General features: G+C 36.2%; 1 protein-coding gene across 7 annotated transcripts in view; it reads left to right on the top strand.

The window, feature by feature from the left end:
- Positions 1-24,167, top strand: part of SLC4A10 (solute carrier family 4 member 10) — a 172,380-nt gene that overhangs the window by 112,627 nt on the left and 35,586 nt on the right. For 5 of the 7 annotated variants that reach the window (XM_080399111.1, XM_080399107.1, XM_080399110.1 and 2 more), the window contains 9 exons: positions 265-453; positions 11,670-11,761; positions 16,158-16,315; positions 18,526-18,613; positions 19,128-19,274; positions 19,861-19,961; positions 21,340-21,514; positions 21,700-21,833; positions 22,983-23,228. In XM_080399111.1, the coding sequence (XP_080255237.1) occupies positions 265-453; positions 11,670-11,761; positions 16,158-16,315; positions 18,526-18,613; positions 19,128-19,274; positions 19,861-19,961; positions 21,340-21,514; positions 21,700-21,833; positions 22,983-23,228 (1,330 nt within the window). The remainder of the gene's footprint in view (positions 1-264; positions 454-11,669; positions 11,762-16,157; positions 16,316-18,525; positions 18,614-19,127; positions 19,275-19,860; positions 19,962-21,339; positions 21,515-21,699; positions 21,834-22,982; positions 23,229-24,167) is intronic. The other 2 variants (XM_080399108.1, XM_080399106.1) reach the window with 1 other exon arrangement.

Raw genomic sequence — 24,167 nt, 5'->3', positions numbered from 1 at the left:
CTGACTTCAGAATTACATAGGCCACCTTAATTTGGGAACTGCATATCTTTTGAGGGGTTGGCTTTTTTTACATTAACATCCTTTTTGATTTTTCCCCCCCCTGAGACTGAAACACTTCTAGATAAAACTTACCATTTATTTCTGTAGTGTTAAAGAAACTGATGACTTTCATTTGTAATGCTGTAGGGAACTAATTCTTATTATTGCAATTTAAAAAATAAAAAACTTCCTCTTTCCTCTCTTTTATTATGTTTATATTTTCAGATATGATTCTGGACCAACAGGTGGGTTCTGGGCAGCTCAGTGAGGATGTTCGTCACAGAGTGCATGAGGCATTGCTGAAACAGCATCACCATCAGAACCAAAAGAAGCTGAGCAACAGGATCCCAATTGTAAGATCCTTTGCTGATATTGGAAAGAAGCAGTCTGAGCCCCATTCCATGGATAAAAATGGTAATGCATTGCTTTATTTTGCGTTTTGAGCTTTCAGTAACATCTGCCTGTTCAGTATTGCATGTTCTTTGTACCCACAGCTTGAACTGAATGTGATGCTGCTCTAAAAAGCTACTGTGTAAAAGTGGTACCTTTTACATGAGAGTGTTTCCTCTTCTGCATTCAATAACACACCAGTTTAAATTTGAAATTCAGGCATTTGAAATTCAGGACTATGCAGGGTATTCAAAGGAACTGGCTCAGATGTTGGAAGCAGGCTAGCTGTGTTAGTGTGCCATTCTGTCCTGGGCAAGCGGCACATTATCCTTGGTGCAGTACAGCTCAAGTACACTCGGGGTGCTTCAGGCACTGTCTGTGATCCTTCATACTGAACTTGTGCATTTTTGCACAGTGTTACTCTGCACTGTGGACACGCTCCATTAGTGCCAGAAATATCATAAGACTATTTTTGACTTCAGTTGACTGTCCAGGGCCTATTTAGTTAAAATGTAATGGATTGTTGGAATAGTTTCTAAGTCTATGACAGTGCATGCATTAGCTAGTGTTCAAGTGGTGCTTCAGATTTCATAGTTGAGTTTGAGGGGCTGGAAAATGAGAAACAGATTTTCAAGATGACACTATTGGAGAGATGCTGCAAGAACTGTACCTTGTTCTTTCAGAAAACCGCTTTTTGGAAAATTGTGTTCATGAAAATGAGAGAGCATGTTTGCAGTGGTTGGCTTAACTTTTTTTCTTTCTTGCTTTTACAGAAAGTCTTTCTAAGCTGTACTGTTGTTATAGGTTAATCATAATGAAAGATAATTTCTTATTGCCCCTTCCTTATTTACATAAACACAGGCCTGTGTTATGAAACATGTAGCCAAATTTTACAAATATTTACAGTTGATTCACTAGAATTATACATTGCAGAATTACTGAGCCTCTGTATCCACTATCATCACGATACCCACAACATTTCTGTGTGAACACCATTGGACTATAGTGACTCTTATTCTAGAAGTCACCTTAGCTTACGTGAAATCTCTCTCCCATCTGCTGTCCCTGGTTCAGGGCCCTACTGAGCTCCCCTGTCACCCTGGGAAGTGGACAGCGAGGAAACGACTGTAGCACAGGGAAGGTACAGGGTGCAGTGCTGTGAGGCATAGGGCAGAAGGGGAAAGTGTAGCAGGGCAGATGATCTGGAAAGATGGGGCTGTTAGTATAAAGCTTAACTTTGGTTTCAAGAAAGGACCTTTTGTTTGAATCATTGCCATATAATGTTTTAATAAGTACTTCTAAATCTAGCCACTTCCCTGGGGAAGAGACTCAGACCTAAAAGGCAGCATATAATTTCTTCTGAAGAGCATATTAAATAGAAACATATTAATTATACTAAAACATAATTTAAAATAATATTTATGAAGGTGTTTGTGATTATGCATATGGATGCACATGAGTAAAATAAGTAGGATGACTGTCCATCCTTTTTAAGGCAACTTTCCTGTTGATTTATGCAACTCTTGCTGATGACTTTAAACACATATTCAGGAGACACTTAAGAAAGTTAATGTTATAATGTTCCTATTCCTCAGTTTCCACAGGATGCAAGATTGCAGCTTTTGCTTTTGCATCAGCTTTTTTACACTAGATCTTGTGTAACAAATAAGCAGTAGGTCTGCTTAAAAAGACACCTCAGGGTAAGCTGTGAATGTATCATAAGCTCAATTTCAGTAACTTTCTGTCTGTTAGTGGAACTGATGCAGTAACTTGCACCAGAAACATCTCACTTCTGCCTAAGTTTCTTCTAAGAACCTTCATATGTCTAAATCCCCCAAAGAGAAATTCTGGTCAGGACACCATCTAAGTCCATATTAAACACACTCATTTCATGTGCCCAGTGGTTAAGTGATTCTGTAAGTAGGGAATCACATTCTTAAAGGTTTTCATTTGTCTGTGCTTATTGATGCCTCTGAGCACTGTAACCCCTGGTTAAAAAACCCACTTAGTCACTTTTACTATGTTTAGATTAAGTTAAATGCACCATAAACAATACAATTCTCTATAATTTTAAGAACATTTATGTGAAGGTAAATCATCTTTTTATCTAAATTACAGTGAAGAGTTAAAAACCCAGTCTTTTTGGACACATATGTCTTTTAGAAGCATTGCTCTTCTACTTGCATCCTTTAAGCCCTAACGCACGTTTGGCAATCTCCTGCACTGACCTCTTCAAAAAAGATGATGGCCCTGTGATAAAAAAAAAAGAGGAACTGGTTTATTTAAAGTTTCTCTTACTATCCATTACCCTGTTACATTAAAAAGTCTGAATCCTTATTGCCTGAATTATACTAAAATTAGTATTAGATTTAGAAGAGGGAAATTCAGTCTAAGGTTTTGGTTCTAAAAGGATTCACAATTTTTTCCCTTTTCAAGACAACAGCAAATAAGTGGCTCGTGGGCTTCAGTGACTATTGCCCCAATACTCCAGGATTACAGGAGTTAGGGAAGAGGTGATTCTGGAAAGCTGCCTAATTTTAGGCACACTGACTGCTGCCTCTTCTGGCATACTTTTAGTCATTTCTTTACCCTGGGCAACTTGCCATAGTATGTGGTGTGTAAATTATGCAGGAATCTACACTGAAATGCTCAGCTTTTAGGAACTCTGCTGTCCTTAGAAGCTTGACCAGGGGTAGCAGCAAGGTTTCTGGTTGTTTTCTTCTGCTGTTGCCTCATGACCCAAATGCTAGAGTTCAGCTACAGTGTTATGCTTGCTGCAGCTGCCATGGAGCTTTTGTACAAGCTTCTCATAATACAAAAATGAGTTGTTAAAATACAACTTTGGATTAGATGAAAGCAAAAGAAAAATCAGCTACATGTGTATGAAAGAAAGCAAAAATGAGGGATGTAAACACCTTATATTATTGTCAAGTGTGTTGTGAGACATATCTTTTGTTTCCTGAGGACAAAGAGGTAAAATGCAATCAAGGCATCACTTTAGTCTGCTTATTCCTATTTGTGCACAAACACAGTGTAGAAGCATTAATATCTCACTTTTTAATACAAAAAATGTATTAAAGTAGTAAAATATTTTATTATTGCTTTCATTTTTTGGGTAAGAAGCTTAATTCCTAGAAGACTGCAGGGAGAAAACCAGTTCCTCTCAGGGTCAGAGATCAGAGTTTTCAGGAACAGCAAGTGCCAAGAGCTTTAGAAAGGCCATTTATTTGTTCCTGTTGAAATGAGGCAGGGGAACTTGGACACTTTTTCTGCACAAAAGGAAATTCTCAGTTTGTTTGAATTTGGGTTTAGTGTAGACAGTTTAACTGATAACACTCCTTAGCAGTCTGCAGTTTGTAAAATAGGTGGTTGAGAGCCGTAAGTCTTTGCCATCTGGGTTACATGTACGGCTGTATGTAAACCCACTTCTTTGTCCAAGTTCTTGACTATGCTATCTTATCAATGTATCAGTTTTCAGATACTCGGGAGCAAAGGCTGAAAATGAAGACATAAACTTAAATTCAATATATGGCTGTGCTGCTGACAGACCACTGTGATATCTTTGCTGGAAGATAGTTGTACATATGTTTTCCCTCCATTTTTTCTTTGTTTAAGAGCCTGTCAGACCATCTAATTAATTTGCTTTGTATTTAGTAGTATTATCTTTTGTTTACAATGGCTTTTCTTCACATCCTCTGCGGGGCTAAGATGTCAGGGTGCTATGGATTTACCATGCATTTTTAATGCTGCCATGCTGTGTTTAACTTTCACTTTTCATTAGGCATCAAAACTGTGAGAATTAAAAGCCTGCTTTTGATGTTCCAATAAAAACCGACAGTCAAATTTGGCATAAGAGCAGGAAAAAATGATTATTTTTTTTTTAAAGTCTAATTTGATATTGAATACCCAAAATACAGAGTGGCAAGTAATTTTAGCATAAATACTGTAAAAGGCAGGTAAAAATAAGAATCTTTGTTATTAGTAAATCATCCTGAGAAAGTTTGGTTTGTAAAGCAATTTAACTTATTTTTGTTGAGATGAGTAGGTTTTTCACTCTGATACCAGAGAGCTGTGTTGGTAAATTCCTATAACATGGTCTAAAGACCCCAAGACAACTGCAAATATACAATACCTTTCTGTTGTTATAGAAATGCTAAAATAATTTCATAAGCATGTCCCCTTTTTATAAAGGGTTCTGCAATTCAGAATTTAAATGTGTGTGGCATGGAGAAGTAGCTGATTTGACAAAAATGTAGTTAGGAATAGAAGTTCTTGTCATGTAAACATTTTAGGTTTTTTTGACTAGCTGTTTCACTTTTAGTCTAGACTTCAGAGTACGTGTGTGTGTGTATCTATCTATGTCTGTGTGTGTGTATATCTGTAATGAGACCTAACAGACCTTCTGCCGATTAAAGTCAAAGAGGAGAGAACTAGGGGGAGAGGAGTGCGACTTGTAAATTGTATTTCCATGCACCTTGCTGAAGTGTTTTTAATCCATAACATGATCTTGTGCCTGTTTTGTGTTCCATACATATGCTATTTATAACTGCTTCTTCTCCCTTGATGCCAGAGCAGACGTAGTATTAGTGTAAAAAGCTGCATTACACCACACATCATGTCTGATTTTGAGAAATTCTGAAATTCCAAGGAGAGGTTTATCAATATGCGAAAGAACTTTGAGAAAGCAACAACATATTAAATTTGGCATCTTCAGAGTTAACAGCATGAGCTGCTGGAGCAGTTCATTTTGACATGTTATTTCTCAAGCCTTTTCCCAGTTACTTTTGTTAGCATGATGGGCTGGTTTGGACGACTTCATGGTTTTATGGCAGTTTGAGCACATGTGAAGGTGTTTGAGACTATGCTTGAGTGTCTAATTTAGGACAGTCTGCTTTAGTATCCCATTAAGTCTAAATTACCACTTATGTAAAGGTGTTTGTGACTTTCCTTAGTTTTGCAATGTCTCTTAAACATCAGTTCAAACATTTATGCCGTAACTCAGAGCTAGTTTACAGCTTGTGAAACTGATGTCAATACTACCACGTGGAGAAAGATGGACATCACTTGGAGCCACATCAAAAGGGTAGAAAGCATTCCTGAGTATGTGACCGTGTTCTTTCATTTTGGGAATAAGTCACAATGAATGCCATGTATATACCCAAGTTTTCTGGCAGTATTTGGTCTGGATTCGGTAGATTACTCCAGCTTTCCTTGAAGAGAAGGCAAACTCAAAGATAGTTAATTCTAGCTTAAATTAGCTAATGCTCTATTTCTTGTTTTATATTCTCAAATGTATATCTTTTAATCAATTTGTATTATCCACAGGTTTTTATATTACTAAAATATGACTTGTATTTACAAACATTTTCATCTGATATTTTTTCTTTATCCACGTTTCCTTGTACCCATGATAAAATGTGTAATCTATATGTATAAAACTGTATCATTCATCTTTGTATTTCTTTATTTTGCTCTGTCTTTGTTGTGTCTGTCTCTAACAGGCTCATCTCATCTCTGTATCTTCCTCATCTCCTATCCTTTGGGTTCTGTAAACTCCCTGAAGGTTCAGAGGTAGTATAAATACCTATTCTTGCTTGGGCTTCAGATCATTTCAAATGTACACCCATGTCTTCATCTCAGTTTCTTGACAGCATGCAACTCCTTGCTATAGTGATTTAAAAAATACCTCAGGCCTTTGTCAGCAGCTACGGCACACTTAAGAGAAGATTGTGTGGAATGCTGTTGTTTTGGGGGAAAAAGATGTGCCATTTCTTCATAAGTTCATTTTCTTAACATCAATTTGTAAAACTGCAAATCATAGCATTTTAGTTAAAACTGCATGACTTCATGTGAATTACGCTTGAGATTCAGGCCTAGCATTGGAAAAACAAATAAAGTGACTTCCTCATCCTCTGAAATGTATGTATCATTAGCGAGCATCAAATCTGCTTGTACTTATGCAGGTACAATGGGAATGTCATGCTTCTCCACTGATTTAAAATGTTATGTATCAAGAGGCCTAAACATACATATACAATACAGCCTGCAAAGATGGTATCACTGCTCTGTTATATTAGAATTTTAATATATATATTTAGGAAAACTTACTGTTCAATCCTGGATTTTTGATCTGAACAGTGTGTTCATTTAGATTTGGAAAATTGGTGAGTAGCTGCAGTGAAAAGCCTCATGATCGGTAGAGCTGGCTTGCAAATCAGAATTTTTTTTGAATGGGGAGAAATCTATATGGCCTAGGAAAATAAGCAATTTCTTTTCTGATGCAGTTTCCTTTGACGTGTCATTTGCATCATTTGTTTTGTGATTTGTATCTGAACACATTGTTCTTGGTTTCTGTCATTGGCATTCTAGAGAACTCTTGGTTTTTGATTAATAAATACACAGTTAAATGTCTTGGGCTTTAAATTTTAGGGAGTAAGAGTATGTTGTGTATGACATTAATTTACTGGGATTATTATTTTTTTTTAATTTAGCAGGACTAATAGTCTCAAAATGCTGAACTTTATCTGCAAATGCAAACTTCTGTTAGTGTAACAAATATGGACCTTATTTTGATGGATTTTGATTTTTGAGTGGCTTGGCTTTGCATGACATTTTGGTGTGAATTCTTGCTCTATTCAAAGCTCTGGCAATTTTGCATTATCTGAAAAAAATCCCATTCATTTTTTATGTACACCAATTTAAAATATAATTTTAAAACTGCTGATATTGGCTTTTAATACATAGATAAACCTTGGCACCCATTTGAATACGGTTTTATCTGTTCGTTATTAAGTTCCTTTGTATGTAGGCTGAATATTTCAATGATACCATGTTATGCATTTGTTTGATACTTTAAAAAATCTGAATGGCATTCTGATGAATTCTCAAAGAATGCATCTTTTCAGGTGCTTTATGTAGATGGTCTGCAGGATAATTCAAGGCCTTGAAACATCAAATTTATAAGGATTCAAAACAGTACACTGCATTCAAAAAATAAAATACTATATTTAACGATACAAAAATAAACATTTTGCTTGAGAGATCTGAAATGGAACTGTCAAGGGCAGGGCATGGAAGAGCTGAATAAATGGCAAGGCTATTGCTGCTCTTATTCTCTCTTATAGGGATTTCACCATTCTTACCATCCTAAACCCAATATTGCCAACTCAAAGTAGTAATAAACAATTGCAAGTGTTTTTCTCAGAGCAGATGTTTAAAACCTGGGTAGTGTTTGGTGTTAGTTTGGTGTGGGGTTTTTTTCCCTACTTCTAGTCCCTCTCCCTCTCCTCTTTTCTACATGATGCTTTGAAGGCTCCCATATGATATATTTTTTTTTAATAAATAACAACAATATATAATATATACATATATTTATATATTTAATAAATAAAATAAATTTTTAAAAAGGAAAAAAACTGAGTTTAGTGTACCTGTATTCCAGGCACAGTTTGATACAGTGGTGAGTGCTCATGCTTTGGTGGAAATCAGAGAGGAAATGCTTATGTTTGTTTGTTTGTTTTAGTCTGGGTATGAAGTGACAGCTCCTCTCTTCATTCATATAGCTCTTTAAGTGATTGCTGCTTCATGGGACTATCATGGTGCCAATAACTGTGTCCTTCATTCAGAGAAAACAATCAGCTGCTGAAATGATAAGTAGCTTGGGGATAAAGCACATGTAAAGTTGCCAACGTGCTTTAGCAGACTGAATATTTTTAATGATGTTAGAACACCAGTGTAGTATAGTGACACCAGTGTTCACTAGGTTGGTATGGGTATGCTTTTGGTCCTATTAGGAATTGCTCATGTGCTTAACAGTATTCACCCCAAAGAAATTTCCTTTAAATCAACATGAAATTATACTGAAAATGAAATTAATTTATGAATTTTTGTGGCTTCATAGCTCAGAAGTATAGGAAGCTACCAAATATAAAGATAACCATGTAGCTTTGCAGTCCTGCTCCTAGGGAGAAAGCCACCATAGCACTGCATCTACCTACTATCTATTGCAAAAAACACAGGCATTTCACAAAGTAAATGTGTATAACAGCAAAAAATCTCCCCCAAACCCAGTACTTTTTGTCTTACTTTTCTGTTAAAGGGCCACACAGAGACCAAGTTCCAAACTGGCATTTTAGTAACTGTATTGTTCCATAAGAAACACATGTTCCTACAGTGTGTTTAAGATGCTCTTTAAAAAATATTCCCTATGACTGTCATGTGAAAAGTGAAATTACCTGAATTCTCTACCTTGTGCCTTTGATTGTTATTTAATACAGTAAAAAAACCAAACTTCTTGTTCCAAGATCCAGAAAGCTGTCTTAAGTTGCAGAGCTATTTAAACATCTCTTACTGCCTCAAGGTAAAACTTGTGTTCTTTCAGATTACTCCAGCATATGGGTAAATCAAAGTTTGAGGTCTTCTGTTGGCACGGAAAAAGAACATATGCTATTCTTACAAACTTCACATACTTACTGGTTGTGGCTTTTATTTCCTACTATGTATATTTTTACATATTTTTCTCCTAAAAGTAAAGTGGACACAATGTTTAAAAGTTAGCCTTTGGACTCTTATGCTAATTGCTTAGAGGCTTTTGACACCTCCAATTATGATGTTAAAACTTAAGTATTTTTAACAGGTGGTCCATGCTCTGATTCTTTTGTTGGTCAATAATTTTATCTCCCTGGCAGATATCCCTGCTGTTATTTTCTTGAATTTTTGGGTCCAGGAGAAGAAGTATAAATGTAAATCCCTAATTAGCAACAGAAAGATTACTATTTCTGTTGCTTTCCTGTAACGTCTTTATAACATAGTATGCATATTAGTGTGAGTAATTATTGGAATTTTTGTGCCTTTATATATATCCTATAGAATATAGAGGAGTGTCTAAAAGGAAGAAATTAAGAGTTAAGAAGGTCTAACATTACTGGATTTAAAGTTTTCTGGAAGTAAGTTAGGGCAGAAATTTTTCCCTGAGTGCTTTATGGCTTCTCAGTTAGAATTCGTGAAAGGTTTTTTTGTTATTTGGAGATTATTAAAATCTCCAGAACAGTACACAATTCAAATCTATATGTTATTTATATTTAATAGTTATAAAGCTACAGGATGATTCCTGTAAAAATAATTCTAAGACTGCTAAATAAACAATACAGAAAAATACAGTGTGAAATAGTGTATGGGGGATACATAGTATGAGGGTGATGGTGTAACAATGATGGACTCAGTGTTTTTTCTTTAAGTTCTAAATAAAGACAAATTGAATGATGTTTTATAAGCATCTTGCATATTTAATTATTAAACTAATTTATAGGGTTTTTTTTAATATGAGTTTGTTTAACATGTTGCTTTGTGAAATCAATCCTTTATTCTTGTCATATGTAAATTCTAATACTGACTTATTTTTATCTACTTGGTTAGGTTAACATGCCTGTCATGTTTTGTTGTTTTGCCATTCTCTGTTTATTTCACTGTAATGCTGAACAAAAGCCCTGATTTCTATTCTTGTTTTGATTTGTCCTTGTCCTGAATCAGGGAGAAAATGGAAATACTTACATTTTTAAGATTGATACATTTAATAATAAGATATCTAGGAAGACAGTTTAAAACATTCTGTTCCTGTACTTAATCAAAGTGAAATCTTTCTGGCTGTGCTACCAGGATGCAGCACAAGAGTCTAAAATCTGGTTTGTGTCTTGGGAGATTTGCCTACTGGAAAATGAGATGTTGATTTTCATGAAACCCAACCTTTTCCTTGAGCAAGTGTTTCAACTGGGAATTTATGACCAGACTTAAATAGGGATACTGTAATGCTTAGCTGTGACAGAAGCTGGATACTTCAGTATTTTGGCAGTGGTTGAGATACTCTTGCAAGTCTCTGGTCCTGTTCAGACTGGATCCTGGGAAGTGCTCTGTTTCCTGGCTGTGGCTGAGGACACGCTTGGACCGCAAGCATGTGTAACAATGGTGTGAAGGGGACACGCCATGGCTTTTTGAATTGCCCAGACAATGTGCCTAGCTTAGGACTTTCTGACTGTCTTCAAGTATCGTGAACATATGGTCTTTGTTACTGTGCAAGTTTAGGTTGATTTTCACCAGAACCAATGTTTTCACATCATCATTTCTCAGTCATATGAGAGACTTTATTTGCTATGGAAACAAATATATGCTGGGCACGAGATGCTGACTCTGGGCCAGTTGGACTCTGTAGTTATTTCTGGGTATGTGTTAGGGCAGTAAGAGATAGTTGGCTCATATATTTGGTACTTTTTCCTCTACTTTGTTGTGGTGTTCAGAGCTGTGCGTGACTCCTGCCATGCCAGAGAAGGAGGAAAAGTGAAGGCAAGCAGGGAATGGCCCACCACGCTGTGGGTTTGTGTGCTGCCCTATTGCCAGCCCCACACCCTCAGTGTGTGCGTGGTGGCCTCTGGCTATGCACAGGGTCAGTGTTGGCATTAAGTAAAAATACGCTTTATGTGACATATATTTGTTACTTTTTGAGCTTGTTTTTCTTTTTGAGCTTTTGTTGGCAAAATTTTGTTGGTCACAAGGCTTACTGTTTGCTTATATGAGACTGAGGCATGTTTAAACACTTCTCATCTCAAGATATTTTAAAAGCTTCTATAAAATACTTAACTAAATCCTCACTGAAATTTTTTAAAACGGTGTTTGCTGAAACATTTGTTCTACACATGTTAATAATCACATTGTTCAATACTGAGTTTTAAAATAATCTTAATTTTCAATACATCTATTTTTATAGCAGCCCACTTTTATGCTGGGTTTTGTAGTTGTTATAATTGGAACATTCTTATATACACGAGTGAGTAAATTTATGAAAATTAGTAATCCTGTTTTATTCAGTGAGTATTCTTGTAGACAGATATTGCCCAAAATTGGCAGCTCCTCAGAGTACTTACAAAAACTATGTGAATGCAGGACTTTCCTCAAATGTAATATCTTAAAAATCGTAAGCTTTAATTGGCACAGGAAGTTTGTCTTCTCATATTGAAGGGTATCTTTTACATTTTCTAAATTATGTTCTCCCATTCCTAACTGCACATGATAAATGTTCTGTCTCTTGAGAATGTGCTATTCTAAATAAGTCTTCAATTAAAATGCCATGTTTAGATGCTTCATGTATGTATGATGTGAAATATCTGTAGTTCTTTAATGTCTCTTTCATTAGATGTTGCTTTATTATAGAAGTAATTGTTAGTATTCTGTAATAATGGTACTTTTTTTAGCAGGTCAGGTTGTTTCCCCACAGTCTGCTCCAGCCTGTATTGAAAGCAAAAATGATGTGAGCAGAGAAAACAGCACTGTTGACTTCAGCAAGGTAAGTGTTCACTCATGGTGAAGAGAGCTTCCTGACTAACAAATAGATCTATTAAATTAAATAAAATGAACCCATGTGAATCAGGAAAAGCTGTGAAGTGCAAATTTTACTTCAGCATTGAAGTTTTGTGTGTGCTGAAACACAATCTGTATGTAATAAAAAAGAATTTTTCATTTTCATGACAAATTACTTGTAACAGGAAATCACATATTAGGAACATAAATTTATTGCATGATTATCATAGGTGTATACTTATAGAGGGGATTTTTACAAATTAACAGAAAATTCTCTAAATAGGAAAGTAATTCAGAATTTTTATAATTCAGATTTACCTCTCAGATTTTTACTTTTTTTATAAGTAATGCATGAATGCAAACTATGCTTTTTATAACCTGAACTCGTGGATTCCAGATGTCTCAAACAGAATGTGTTTCTGTAAACCTATAACTTAATTCTTCTGGCAAGCCAAGATATTTCAGTACACTTCACAAAAGATGTTAACTGTTCAGTAGTGGGGATTGCAATGACAGTTCAATGTTAGATAGCAAAGAAAAGCAAACAGCTTCTCAGCTTTAATTTAAAGGAGAATCCCAATTTGTTTAAAAGTCTGTATGTACCTAAAACAAACTGTCACATTAGATACAGATGGCAGACCTGACAGGGATAGATGACTTCAGCTGACACATTAATACAACAAAGGTTGAGTAAGTGAAGAAAGGTGATTTTAAACCAAAATTCTGAAGAACAGCACTTTGAGTCTGTTAAATCTTAATGTTAGTGCAACTGAGCTAAAAGTAGAGTTATGTGATTGCTCCATCTGGTGCCAGACTTATTTCCTAGCAGCAGTAGCTATTTGCACCATTTGAATTCTTGACTGAACATGCCAGACTAGGAATGGTATGTGGCTGAAATAAAGACGGGAAACAGATCTTTTTGTCAAAAACAGCAAGAAGAAAGGAGGCTGGCTGGGGATGTATTATGGACCAATTTCATATAGAGGTAGCAAGGAGATCTATAAATAGTGACAAGTTTTAAAAATTTAATGCTAATACTTTAAAAATATTTCCAACCAAGATTATAATGCTTTAAAAAGTCAAGTATGATTTTGGTTTCCTGATATTTATATTAAATGTTAACTAAAACAGATTGTTTTGGCAAGCATTCTAATATCAACATGTAAAATATTATAAGGTACAGAGGTGAAGCTTCTAACAATCCAAAGGGAATTACATGACTCTCAGGAATGCTTTTCTTGCGTGGTTCCCCAACTGCTTTGAGTGTTGTAGGATCAAAGTCCCAGTCCATTATCTAGCTGCAAGATGTTTGTATTAATAAAGAATGGAGGCTGCGTCATTTATCCTTCGTTCACAATTTGTGCAGTGCTGCAGCTTTTGCTGATAGAAAGAGCTCTTCCTATTCAAACTGGCCTGGGAAGAGATCAGCATATCATCTTTTGGCTAGCCTTAGCAGCATTAGATACCAACAAGGATGTCAGGAATATGAAGGAATGACTTTTGTTTTCAGGAATGAAATAACAGCAAAGGATTGTAAACTAAATACCTTTTTTGACTACCTTTAAATAGATCCATTTATCCTTTTGAAGTTGCATAAGTACAATTTCCCCTTGAAATGTGCTATTGCAATAACTCCCAACGGTTATAATTGGAATTATATGCACATATTGAGAGAAAAGTAGAGTAGTACACTAATTTTCTCTTGAGTGTTGTGATTTCTTGCTCTAATTTTCTTCCATGTATTAATTTCATTTGTCTTTACAAAAAAGCACCTTTGACTACCTCGGATATCCTCTGCTTGCTAATCTATCTCCCTTGGGCTGCTTCTAATATTCCAAATTTTGGAGTGGATTCAAAAAGCTAACTTAATCTGAATACAGTACTGAGACGGTGTTGATTGTATTGGTATTTATTTGTGAATAATATGAGACATGGCACTAAAAGCTGTCGAATGTTACTTCAATATCATAAAGAGGCAGACGTAGTTTCTGATGTTTGCACTTGTGAATGTGTCACTCCTCTTCCACTGGGGACACCGCGAGGACTTTGTATTCCGGGGTGATGTGGAAGTGATCCATCACAGCACCACTTTGTCCTGTGTCTGAGCAGGATGGGATGGCAGTTTAACAACTGCATCTGACTGGTCTTCTGCTTCTTATGGCAGAGCCTGAAGGGAACCCTAGTTGTCCTGAAATGCATAGAAACTGCACCCACATACCTTTTCATGGCAATATTCCTGTGCTCCACCTGTGTTTCTGAATCAATCACCAGTCCCATACTGACAGAGTTTGATCTTTCAAATACCATGTGAAATAATAAACTTGTTTTTGAATACTGGGTAGCCCTGCTTAAACATAAATTGGATTAATATGTGTCATGGCTTTCCTAAGAAGTGATGTTGTGTATTTTCTGTTTGTCTTCATGTCAATTTATGTTTGGTTCTGGGAGAGACCACTACCATTCTTTTCAGTTCTTGAGTTGCCCTGGAGGGGAATGGCCTCCAAATGAGTTACTTTGGTTTATGTTTAATCAGAGCTTACTGGCACTATTTAGTGCAAGATCATGAATGTGACTCAGGTTAGGGTGCAGATTAGGATGCACATGAAGTCTTTCCAGCTAAATACCTCTTGGGATAAGAGATGTATAATGGATAGGTTAGATGAAACATTCGAAAGATGTAGCTTCTGCCATTGACCCAAATTCACTCCAGGGCCATCTCTGCTCTCATTATGTAGCAGAAGCAACACCAGAGGTTTGCTCAGTTTGATGCTTCTCTGCCAGCTACTTCCCTTTTAACTGGGGCTCTGTTCACTACCTAATAGCCTTTGGAATCTCAAGCTGATAAATAGTACAAGAGACATATCTGGAAATACTTTCTGGTAGACGGGAGACTGAGTGTTTCTTTCAGACATGAATCTTGATCCTGTGATCTGTATGTTAGTGGGACCTTAAGGTGACAACTGTAGCATGTTCTACATGAGACATTAATCATTAAATGTTAAATCCTTTCACAAGGTAAAATCGGTACAGAATGCACATTGCTATGTGCCTGAAAGACTATTTCCTTTTTCTCAACTATAAATGACCTATGACACCAAAAGTAGGTGTAAAATGAGTCTGTTTGGGTTTTGTACTTAATTCTGAAAAGCTATTTTGTAATTTGAGTGGGGAATAGAATTTACCTTACTGATACTTCACCTTGAAAAAGTACTTGTTCTCCAACCTTCCAGGCTGATTTGATGCTTGTTTAACTGGGAGGTGTTTAGTCATCATCCTTGATTAGCTTAGGGTAACATTAGACATCTCTTTGTGATCTCAGTGAAAGAGGATTTCGTTACACAGGCAACTGTGTTATATCTGAATTCTGATTTAGTGCCAGAGCCATTTGCAAGAAAACAATTTTCTAAATATTACCAAAAACTATGCAAACTAGTATTGACAGATGGCTGTAAGATAGACATTAAAATGGTCCACTTTAACAGTTTATATTGGATTTGGTTGCTGTTGTTGTGTTTAGATTAATAAAAGGAAAGCAAATGACAAAAATTCATGCATTTTGAAATCTAGACAATACTGGTGCATAATGAAATCAAACATACATTATATACTCTATTACTCCGTGTCAGTCTTTGTTACAGAGTAACCTCTAGACTGATACTGAATAAATACAAATGAACATATTCCTAGGCAAATACCTTGAGCCATGTCATGATGGAGCTGTTTCTCTGTCTTTTCCTATCATCCCTGCAAAAGTCAGCATCACTGCCTTAAAACTCCCGAGTTTTTATTCTGCTTTGTTCTTTTAATTTACTCTGGGGACAGTCATGGTCATAGCTTTTTTTCTGTTAATTTCAGCAGAAGGGCAACCTTCTTCCATCAAATCCAAAACCAAAACCACATCCCAGTTAGAGTAGTAGTAGAACCTTCTTATTGAGATTATAATACAACAACTATGAAGTTCTGATTTACAGAACTAATTATGAAAAATAAGGCATCTGAATTTCTTCTACTGTTATGACTTTACTGATTCTGTTATGAATTATTGATGTTGTTATGATTATTGATAAAAATATGACTAGAAAATTAATACTGTATTCTTAAGATTTTGAATGTGATTTTTTTTTTGTCTTTATAAATAAATAAATTCTGCAGTGCTTTTAAGTATGTTTCTGAGAAAAATTAGTCAAATAATTGCAGAATAGTTGTTTGGTTCTGAGAAACTTTGTTTTTTAAAAATATAATTCAACAGACAAGAATAGTGGAAACTGTATAATTGAAATAAATGATTATAGTGCAGTGACCAGAAAGTGTCTGTCAATAAATCACGGGAAAATAATCCCTGTGAATAGCTTTTAGAATTTAATTCAGTATACTTTTCCCAGGTTGACCTACACTTCATGAAAAAGATACCACCTGGAGCTGAAGCATCAAACATCTTAGTTGGTGAACTGGAGTTCCTGGACCGTGCGGTTGTTGCTTTTGTTAGGTTATCTCCTGCAGTGCTGCTTACGGGGCTAGCTGAAGTTCCAATCCCAACAAGGTACAGTTGTATTTATTTCTTTTCATGTTTTCCTGACAGCCTTGTGGAGACAGGGTGATGTGACCTTCAGCTTTGTAATTTATTATGTTATGAATTTGCTTCTTTCTTTAACAAAACCATCTCTTAGAGACATCTTTCCAGTCATCCTTTAAATGGATGTATGGGTATTTTCAGAAACATGCCATTTGTGTGTGCAGATGATAATATTTGGCAGAAGTAGAAATGGTGGTTTGTTAGGTTACAACACAGTTTATCCTATACAAACTGGTAATACTGCAGATGGAATACTAAGGTGAAATATTCAGCTTAGAATATTTCATCTGGAACTGGAACTACTTGTGTGACACTGCATTAATTATGTCCAGAAGAAAAAAAATGAAGAAGGAATTGAGTAAAGGGAAGAAACAAACAATGTGATTTGATTGACTAGGGATAGTGAATGGATTAACAATATGCTGTAAATGTCACACTCCTCTAAAAGTTACTTTGTAGATACTTGCATGGTAATGAATGTGATTTTTACCCATAAATTTTTATTAGATTTTTTTTTCTAAATTGAAACTTTTTCTGATGAGGTATTTTGGTTCTGAGAACAAATGATGAGGAATTAAAAAAAAAGTATATTTTATAGTCAAATAAAAAGCATTTAAGTAGATCTGTATATATATTGTTTTCTGCTAGGTTGATTCAGATCAAAACTCCAAAGTGCTTCTTCCATATGAGTTCATCGACTTAACTATTACAGTCTCTCACTGTTTTTTGGTATTGTGCATGTGTTTGTACATATATTCTGTCTCTCTTTCCCCTTCCCTCTTTTATTTTCTATAAAAGTAGAATTCCAGCTGAAGACAGTAGTTTGTTCCAGTTGTTTGGGACACTCAGGAAGGAGTGTTATGTTATGGAATGCAATGCTGACACTCAGATCCTTGCTCCTAGTCAGATAAACAGTATAAAATTTTCTTTAAATTGTAGTTACTTTGTAGCTGCTTTGGACATGACTTTTTTTTCTCCTTTTCTAATTTTTGCATGTGTATAAGGAACACTGAGGAACTGAGCAGGCTTTGGAAAAAAAGCTTCAGAAGCCTTTCCTCATAACTTCCCCCAGCTTCCCACAAAAAAAAACCCCAAAAACATCAAAAGGAAAACAACAGATTTCTTTATGTTTGGACAAAAGAAAATTAAATCATTAGAAATTAGGATAATTAAGAATTTCTGCAAAAATGTTTATTTAAAAAAAAATGATACTGTCAGTAAAAAAAAATGTTTCTTTTGCATTTTAACAATACTAAGAACTTCAATTATCTCATTTGATCTTGCCTTTTGCATTTCATAGCCTTTACTAGCCCCAAGCCTAGAGTAGAGGTTCTCTAGAGCCTTAACGGGAGTAAGAACAATTTAAAATCATTTTTATTTGGGGTAATTTAACTTCCCCAGTATTTCAATAATGCTATGACTACTACCATAACATAGTTGATTCCATTGAATTAACAGAATTAAGTAACTTCATCATCATAGAATCATTTAGGTTAGAAAAGACCTTCAAGATCATCAAGTTCAGTCAGTACCCAGCACTACCAAGTCCACCACTAAACGGTGTCCCTAAGAACCGCATCTATGCATTTTTAAGTACTTCCAGGGATGGTGATTCTACCCCTTCCCTGAGTAGCCTGTTCCAATGCTTGACCACCCTTCTGGTGAAGAAAGTTTTCCTAATATCCAATCTAAACCTCCCCTGGTGCAACTTGAGGCCATTTCCTCTCATCCTATCACTTGTTACTTGGGAGAAAGAGACCTACCCCCACCGTGCTACAACCTCCTTTCGGATAGTTGTAGACAGCAAGTAAGGTCTCCCCTGAGCCTCCTTTTCTCCAGGCTGAACAACCCCATGTTAACGTTAATGTGTTCTGTGCATAGCTTATAATTGCATATATTTATTATGTAAGATAAGGTTTGTTATGTAAGGAGGTTTTGATAGTCTCAATCAAGTCTGACTGTGAAGCTTAGGATGTATTTTTGGAAGGTTTTTTCACATTTTTTCTAACCAGAGCTTCATGTTTAAATGCATGTGTGAGAATCTTGAAGGAGATTATATATAATATTTGTCTTAGAGGTTCTTCTAGTCCAATTTTTAAATAAGTATTTCTGTAGTATGTATAGCTACTTTCAACCATTTATCCTCTACAGTTTTCTAATTTACCTTTTATTTTCAGATTTTTGTTTATTCTTCTTGGACCACTGGGGAAAGGGCAACAATACCATGAGATTGGAAGATCAATTGCAACATTAATGACTGATGAGGTATTTTTATTCATGGCTTGGTTTTAGTAATTTTGTACTGACTGAAGAGGTTTAATAGGGAATCTCCAGTGTGGAGTCGTTCAGATGAAATGTAGCTAATCACGCTTATGATGCACAATTAGCATTTTAGTTCATTTCGTGATCCTGTAACAGCCCAGATTATGCTGCTGTGAGGAGGTAACAAAATGAGAAACAATATTCCCAAGCAAAGATGTCTCTGCTGATAATATTCCATTTTACACAGTTATGTTCCAGTGGAATTAATTGTGTTCTAAACTGTAAAATCTCTAGATCATTTAGCACCCATAAGGATGTTTTTCCATAGCAGCCAGAGCTTCTATGAAAACTATATACCAGAAGCTCTGGTCAGTTGAAGCTGAGATTGATTGTTTGGTGGGAAATGCATGAAGTGCTTTCTATGTCAGAGAAGAGGAGTCATCGTGAAAAATGCTATGAGAGCATTCCTTTGCCCATCTCTTTTTTTCTTCCACATACACTTCTCCATTTTTCACAGGTGTTCCATGATGTTGCTTACAAAGCAAAAGACCGCAATGACTTGGTGTCTGGAATAGATGAGTTTCTTGATCAGGTTACTGTTCTCCCTCCTGGAGAGTGGGACCCAACAATTCGAATAGAACCACCTAAAAATGTTCCCTCTCAGGTTTGTACACTGTAAAATTTAGATGCTTTTAAATGTTGTGACAAATTTTTACTATGTAGAATTAAGTCTCACTAATTTAGCATTTAGCAGAGTTACTATGTAGACATTTTGCATGCACACTCTCTCATTTTTTTCGGTTAATTTGCTTTAAGACAACACTTGTCTTGCAAGCATACATTATGGTGATGGCATTTTGTGTACTTCAATACTGATTCTTTCCTGAATAAAGACAGATAGTTTTATCTGAAGGTCTTAAATTCAGGGGTGATTAGTCATAAACATCTTTGATTAATCTGAACATCCATTGTTTGCTTTTCTTCTAAGACTGTTGCAGGAATTGATCAAAGCAGCCTGGCTTACTACTCTTTAAAATATTTTCTGCATTCAATTCTTTAGATTTCTTGGACCACAATTCCTTTTACTGTTTTCTGTTATAGAACTCCTCGAGAGCTATGAAGCGGTTACGTTGATGAATCTTACAATAAAATGTACATGTTTAGTCTTTCAACTCTCAAAGCTTGTTTCCTCTGCTAAAATTATATTTTGGTTGGTAAGACCCATGAGAAGTATCTTTTCCTCCTGGCAGGAGAAGCGTAAGATCCCAGGAGTGCCAAATGGAACAGCAGCCCATGGGGATGCAGAACAACCTGGAGGACACTCTGGACCAGAACTGCAACGCACTGGAAAGTTAGTGAAAACATATGCAAAATCTTCAGTGTTATAAGTGATGCACTTCCAAAGGAATCATAATGGTCTGGTTTTCTCTCAAATGACTGACTTTGGCATATGATTGTTTCAGACTTTTTTCCTGATTTGCATAACACAGTTGGAAAAAAGCAATACATGCTAATTTGCAGAGAGGCGGGGAGGGAAAGAGGATTTGAATTTTCACATTGTGTTTATTGCAGGCTCCTTTCTCCATTATTTATAAAGGTCAGACCTCTGTTAAACTTGATTAATGTTTCTTTTGTACAGCACAAAGGAAAAGTTGGGAATATTATGAAAGCTTTCAACTGTTTTGTAGTTGAAGTTTCTGGGTTGTGCAGCTCTAGCATTTCTTTTTTACCTCAAAAAAACATAGTATGTCCTGGTACGTGAAGCTATGATTGCCATGATGGCTGCAATATACACACATTGGAAGAATTTGCCCCAAAGAACACTTATGTTCTCTTGACTAGTATTGTGTGGTGTAAGTGCATCAGCTGTCAGTGGTTGCCTTAGTGCACTGTAGTTGTGCGACAGACTTTTCTTTTACCTTGCTGCCTCTTGATATTTAAACATCGTTCCTACCTGCATAAGGCTAAAGATTCAGCTGAACTGTTGGTGTACACAGTGGGGCAGAGGAGATGATGGCTAGTCTGGCTGTAAGCCGTTCTCTCACTGGTGAACCTGGTGAGTGACAGCTTGAAGAATTTTTCTGATATTTGGGAGGCAGTGGCACTTTGTCTTCCTCTTTACCCCAGCAACATCTGATACATTGCATGCCTGTTAGAAAAGAGCACTGTGGGGATATATACTTTAACTGTATGGTATATTGTTAGGGAGCGTCTGTTCCTAAGTGTTTGATTATATTTAGCATAGTGTAAATGACAAAAGATGACAGTTCTTGTCCTTGGAAAATTGTGGCCTACATTCAGTTCTATCATCAAGTGTATTTAGGAACAGGTTCTCAAATAAAAAATGTGAAGCTGTATATGTAGACGTGTGGGCAGAGGGGCACTGTGGTAGCTCTCTGATTAAACAAATGCAAAGAATAATTTCACACAATAAATGGGATTTTATGTGTGGGGGCTAACAACTGTTCAGGAGTTTTGGGTCTGGATGATCAGATGAAGATTTTATAAAAGAAACATACAAATTAGTTTTTTTTAAAAAACACAACTTTCTGATTAAAGTTATGAAGACAGTGTTCCCAGAGACTTTTTTTCTGGGAAGGATGAATTATAAGAGGATGTATCGTTTGATCAAGAGACAATAGCTTCTCTGCAGTATATTTAAAGCAGTACTGTGGAAGAAACCTTGGTATGCCTTTTTAATTAATTTGATCTCTCTCTCTCTCTCTCAGATTTTTTGGAGGATTGATTTTAGATATAAAAAGAAAAGCTCCCTTCTTCTGGAGTGACTTCAGGGATGCTCTCAGTCTGCAGTGTCTGGCATCGTTTTTATTTCTCTACTGTGCTTGCATGTCCCCTGTCATCACGTTTGGTGGTCTGCTGGGAGAAGCAACTGAAGGTCGTATAGTATGTGTTAAACCTGAACTTTTAAAACAAACTTACATTCCTAGGGTTGTGGTTAGTATTTTCTTACTGTTGTGTGAATCACCTTTAAAGATTGGTGTTTCAATGTTTAGAAGGCTACAGACTAAGACATTGCAAAAAGAACCTGTTTGAAAATTTATGGACACATCTCTCTGTATCACATTTAGAGTGCGATAGAATCACTGTTTGGAGCATCCATGACTGGAATTGCCTACTCTCTCTTTGGTGGACAGCCTCTCACTATACTTGGCAGCACTGGACCAGTTTTAGTGTTTGAGAAGATCTTGTTCAAATTTTGCAAGTAAGTGAAGGTCATGATATGCATCATCCCTTGGGTGGTGTTAGGTAAAAGTAGAGACACCGACCCCAAAGTTCCAACATCCGTAGAATATCAACAGTTTGTTTTGGAGTGCACTGCTTAGGCTTTCAGAGCCTGAAGATTACGCAGTGAATGAGACGAGTGATTGGTAATGCAGAAAGATTGGTGGGTTTTTTACATTGGTTTTTGTTTGTTTAGAAAAACAACTGTTTTGAAGGGAGTGCAAGCTTCAGGATGCTTTTTGTTTTGGTGGAGTTTTTTGGTAACGTTTTCTACTCTGAGACAATACTTTTAAACCTGTGGTTTACCTCATCCCTAACTCATGCAAAAAGTGTTACTTCTCACCCAAGAAGTCATTGCAGTAGCAGTGGTGCCGTCTTTCAGTGGTCACTAATATAGGCCCTGCCCTTTCTCCCCCCAAGCAGAGGAGTGAAGCATCATGCCAGAACAGCATATCCCCACATTTATGTTAATGTGCTATACATGACATGCCTCTGCCACAGTGTGGGTAAAAATTATGTCTGCATCTTGGCAACCATCATGCTTCTCTCTGATCTTCTCTGCTTTTCTGTCTCATTGCTGTGACTTCTGCACCAAGATCTCTTGAACCTCCTGAGCAACATAGAGTAGGAGACCCTACCTAACAGCTCAAAAGCTCTTTTGTCACCTTCAGGTAGACCTTTCAGTTCTCTGTGATTAATGTCACCCAATGTGTTTGGAGCTCTATAATCATATATAATAAGCACACAGGACATCGATGACAGTTGTTATTATAGCTATTCTTGCAGCTTAAGAAATTGGCAGATGTTGGCTGTTCACGAGGCAGGATATGGGATAAAAAGTGGGTGGACCTTACACACTTCATGTGTGTGACTACTCTCAAAGTTGCTTGCTCACTTTAGTAGAGACAGAGATCTTTGCGTCCCATTAATTGGGAGGAGAGTTCAAGTGAGGAGGTGATTTGACAGTATCTTCAGTTCACAATATGTAAATAATTTCTGATTTAGACTGTCCCCAGAATTGCACATCCCTAGTCAAAGGAAATTTTTGAGCTGCCTCTTCTCCATTTACTATGGTTGGACAAAAGAGAAACTGTTTAATTTTTTTGTTGTTTTTTTTTTTTTTTTTTAGAGAATATGGGTTGTCGTACCTTTCTCTGAGAGCTAGCATTGGTCTGTGGACTGCAATCCTGTGCATCATCCTTGTTGCAACTGATGCAAGCTCCCTAGTCTGCTACATTACCCGGTTTACTGAAGAAGCTTTTGCTTCTCTTATCTGCATAATTTTCATTTATGAGGCCTTAGAGAAGCTCTTTCATCTCAGTGAGACATATCCAATCAACATGCATAATGATTTGGATCTGCTGACAAAGTACTCGTAAGTAAGATTTCTTCTGTTAACACTGGGTTGGTTTTTTTTTCATAGGTTATGTTTTCTCTGTAAAGAACACAAACCAGTGCACAGCAGGAAAAGTTTGCAGCAGCTGCAAGCTTAACATGTGGAAGCTATTGAGTTAGGCATGATGCTGGCATATGAAGGTAGTAGTTACTGAGGGTATATGTACAAGCAGTACACGTTTACTTAAGATAAGTAAAAAAAATATCTTGGAGCTTTGAAAAGTTTACACACATGCAACTTAGGGAGTCCTGGAATAAAAAATAGGACTTGAAGGGACCTCAGCTTTAGCTCTGTATTCGCATTTTTATTTAATGAGGTGTAGCTCAATGATGTTTTGCTATAACCTTGTTCTGATGATTTATAATATTTTATTGGGTCTTCAGGCAACATTTTAATATCATATTTATATGGTTTGAGTTTTTTTCTTTCCAAATTGAAACATTGACCTATCTAAAAAAGATGTAATTTGATGTACCTCTTTTATTTTAACCTCTCTGGCAATTAAGGTTTAAGCTCCAGGAACTGAAGTAGATTTGGAATTGTTAGGTGCTTCTCATTGGTGATTGATTTTGTTGTAGTCAATTTGTTCTTAATAACAAGATTTTTAATGACTCCGTTTGAGCATCTTTACGTTATTTTGGAGCTTTGACAGGTAATATTCTACTTGGGGAATAAAAAAGGGAATGGCTTTAATCAATATAGTTTCATTTAGACAAGATCCTAGTCTGTCCTGAGGCCAATTACACCTGGTCACCTCAGCAACTAAAATGTCATTAAAAAGCATTTTCAGAGAAGATTGCCCTCCAGAAATGTTTTTATTATTTAACTGAACCTATTTGAACCTTGTGCATGAGCAGGGTGGAGCCCAAAAGGAACAATGCTTGAACAATGCCACATCTTCTGTTCACTGGAAAAACA

This window comes from Falco punctatus (genome assembly GCF_963210335.1).
Source record: "Falco punctatus genome assembly, chromosome: 8".
Taxonomy (NCBI): Eukaryota; Metazoa; Chordata; class Aves; order Falconiformes; family Falconidae; genus Falco; species Falco punctatus.
The sequence above is the reverse complement of the archived record's forward strand: the minus strand, read 5'-3'. Positions and strand labels throughout refer to the sequence as shown.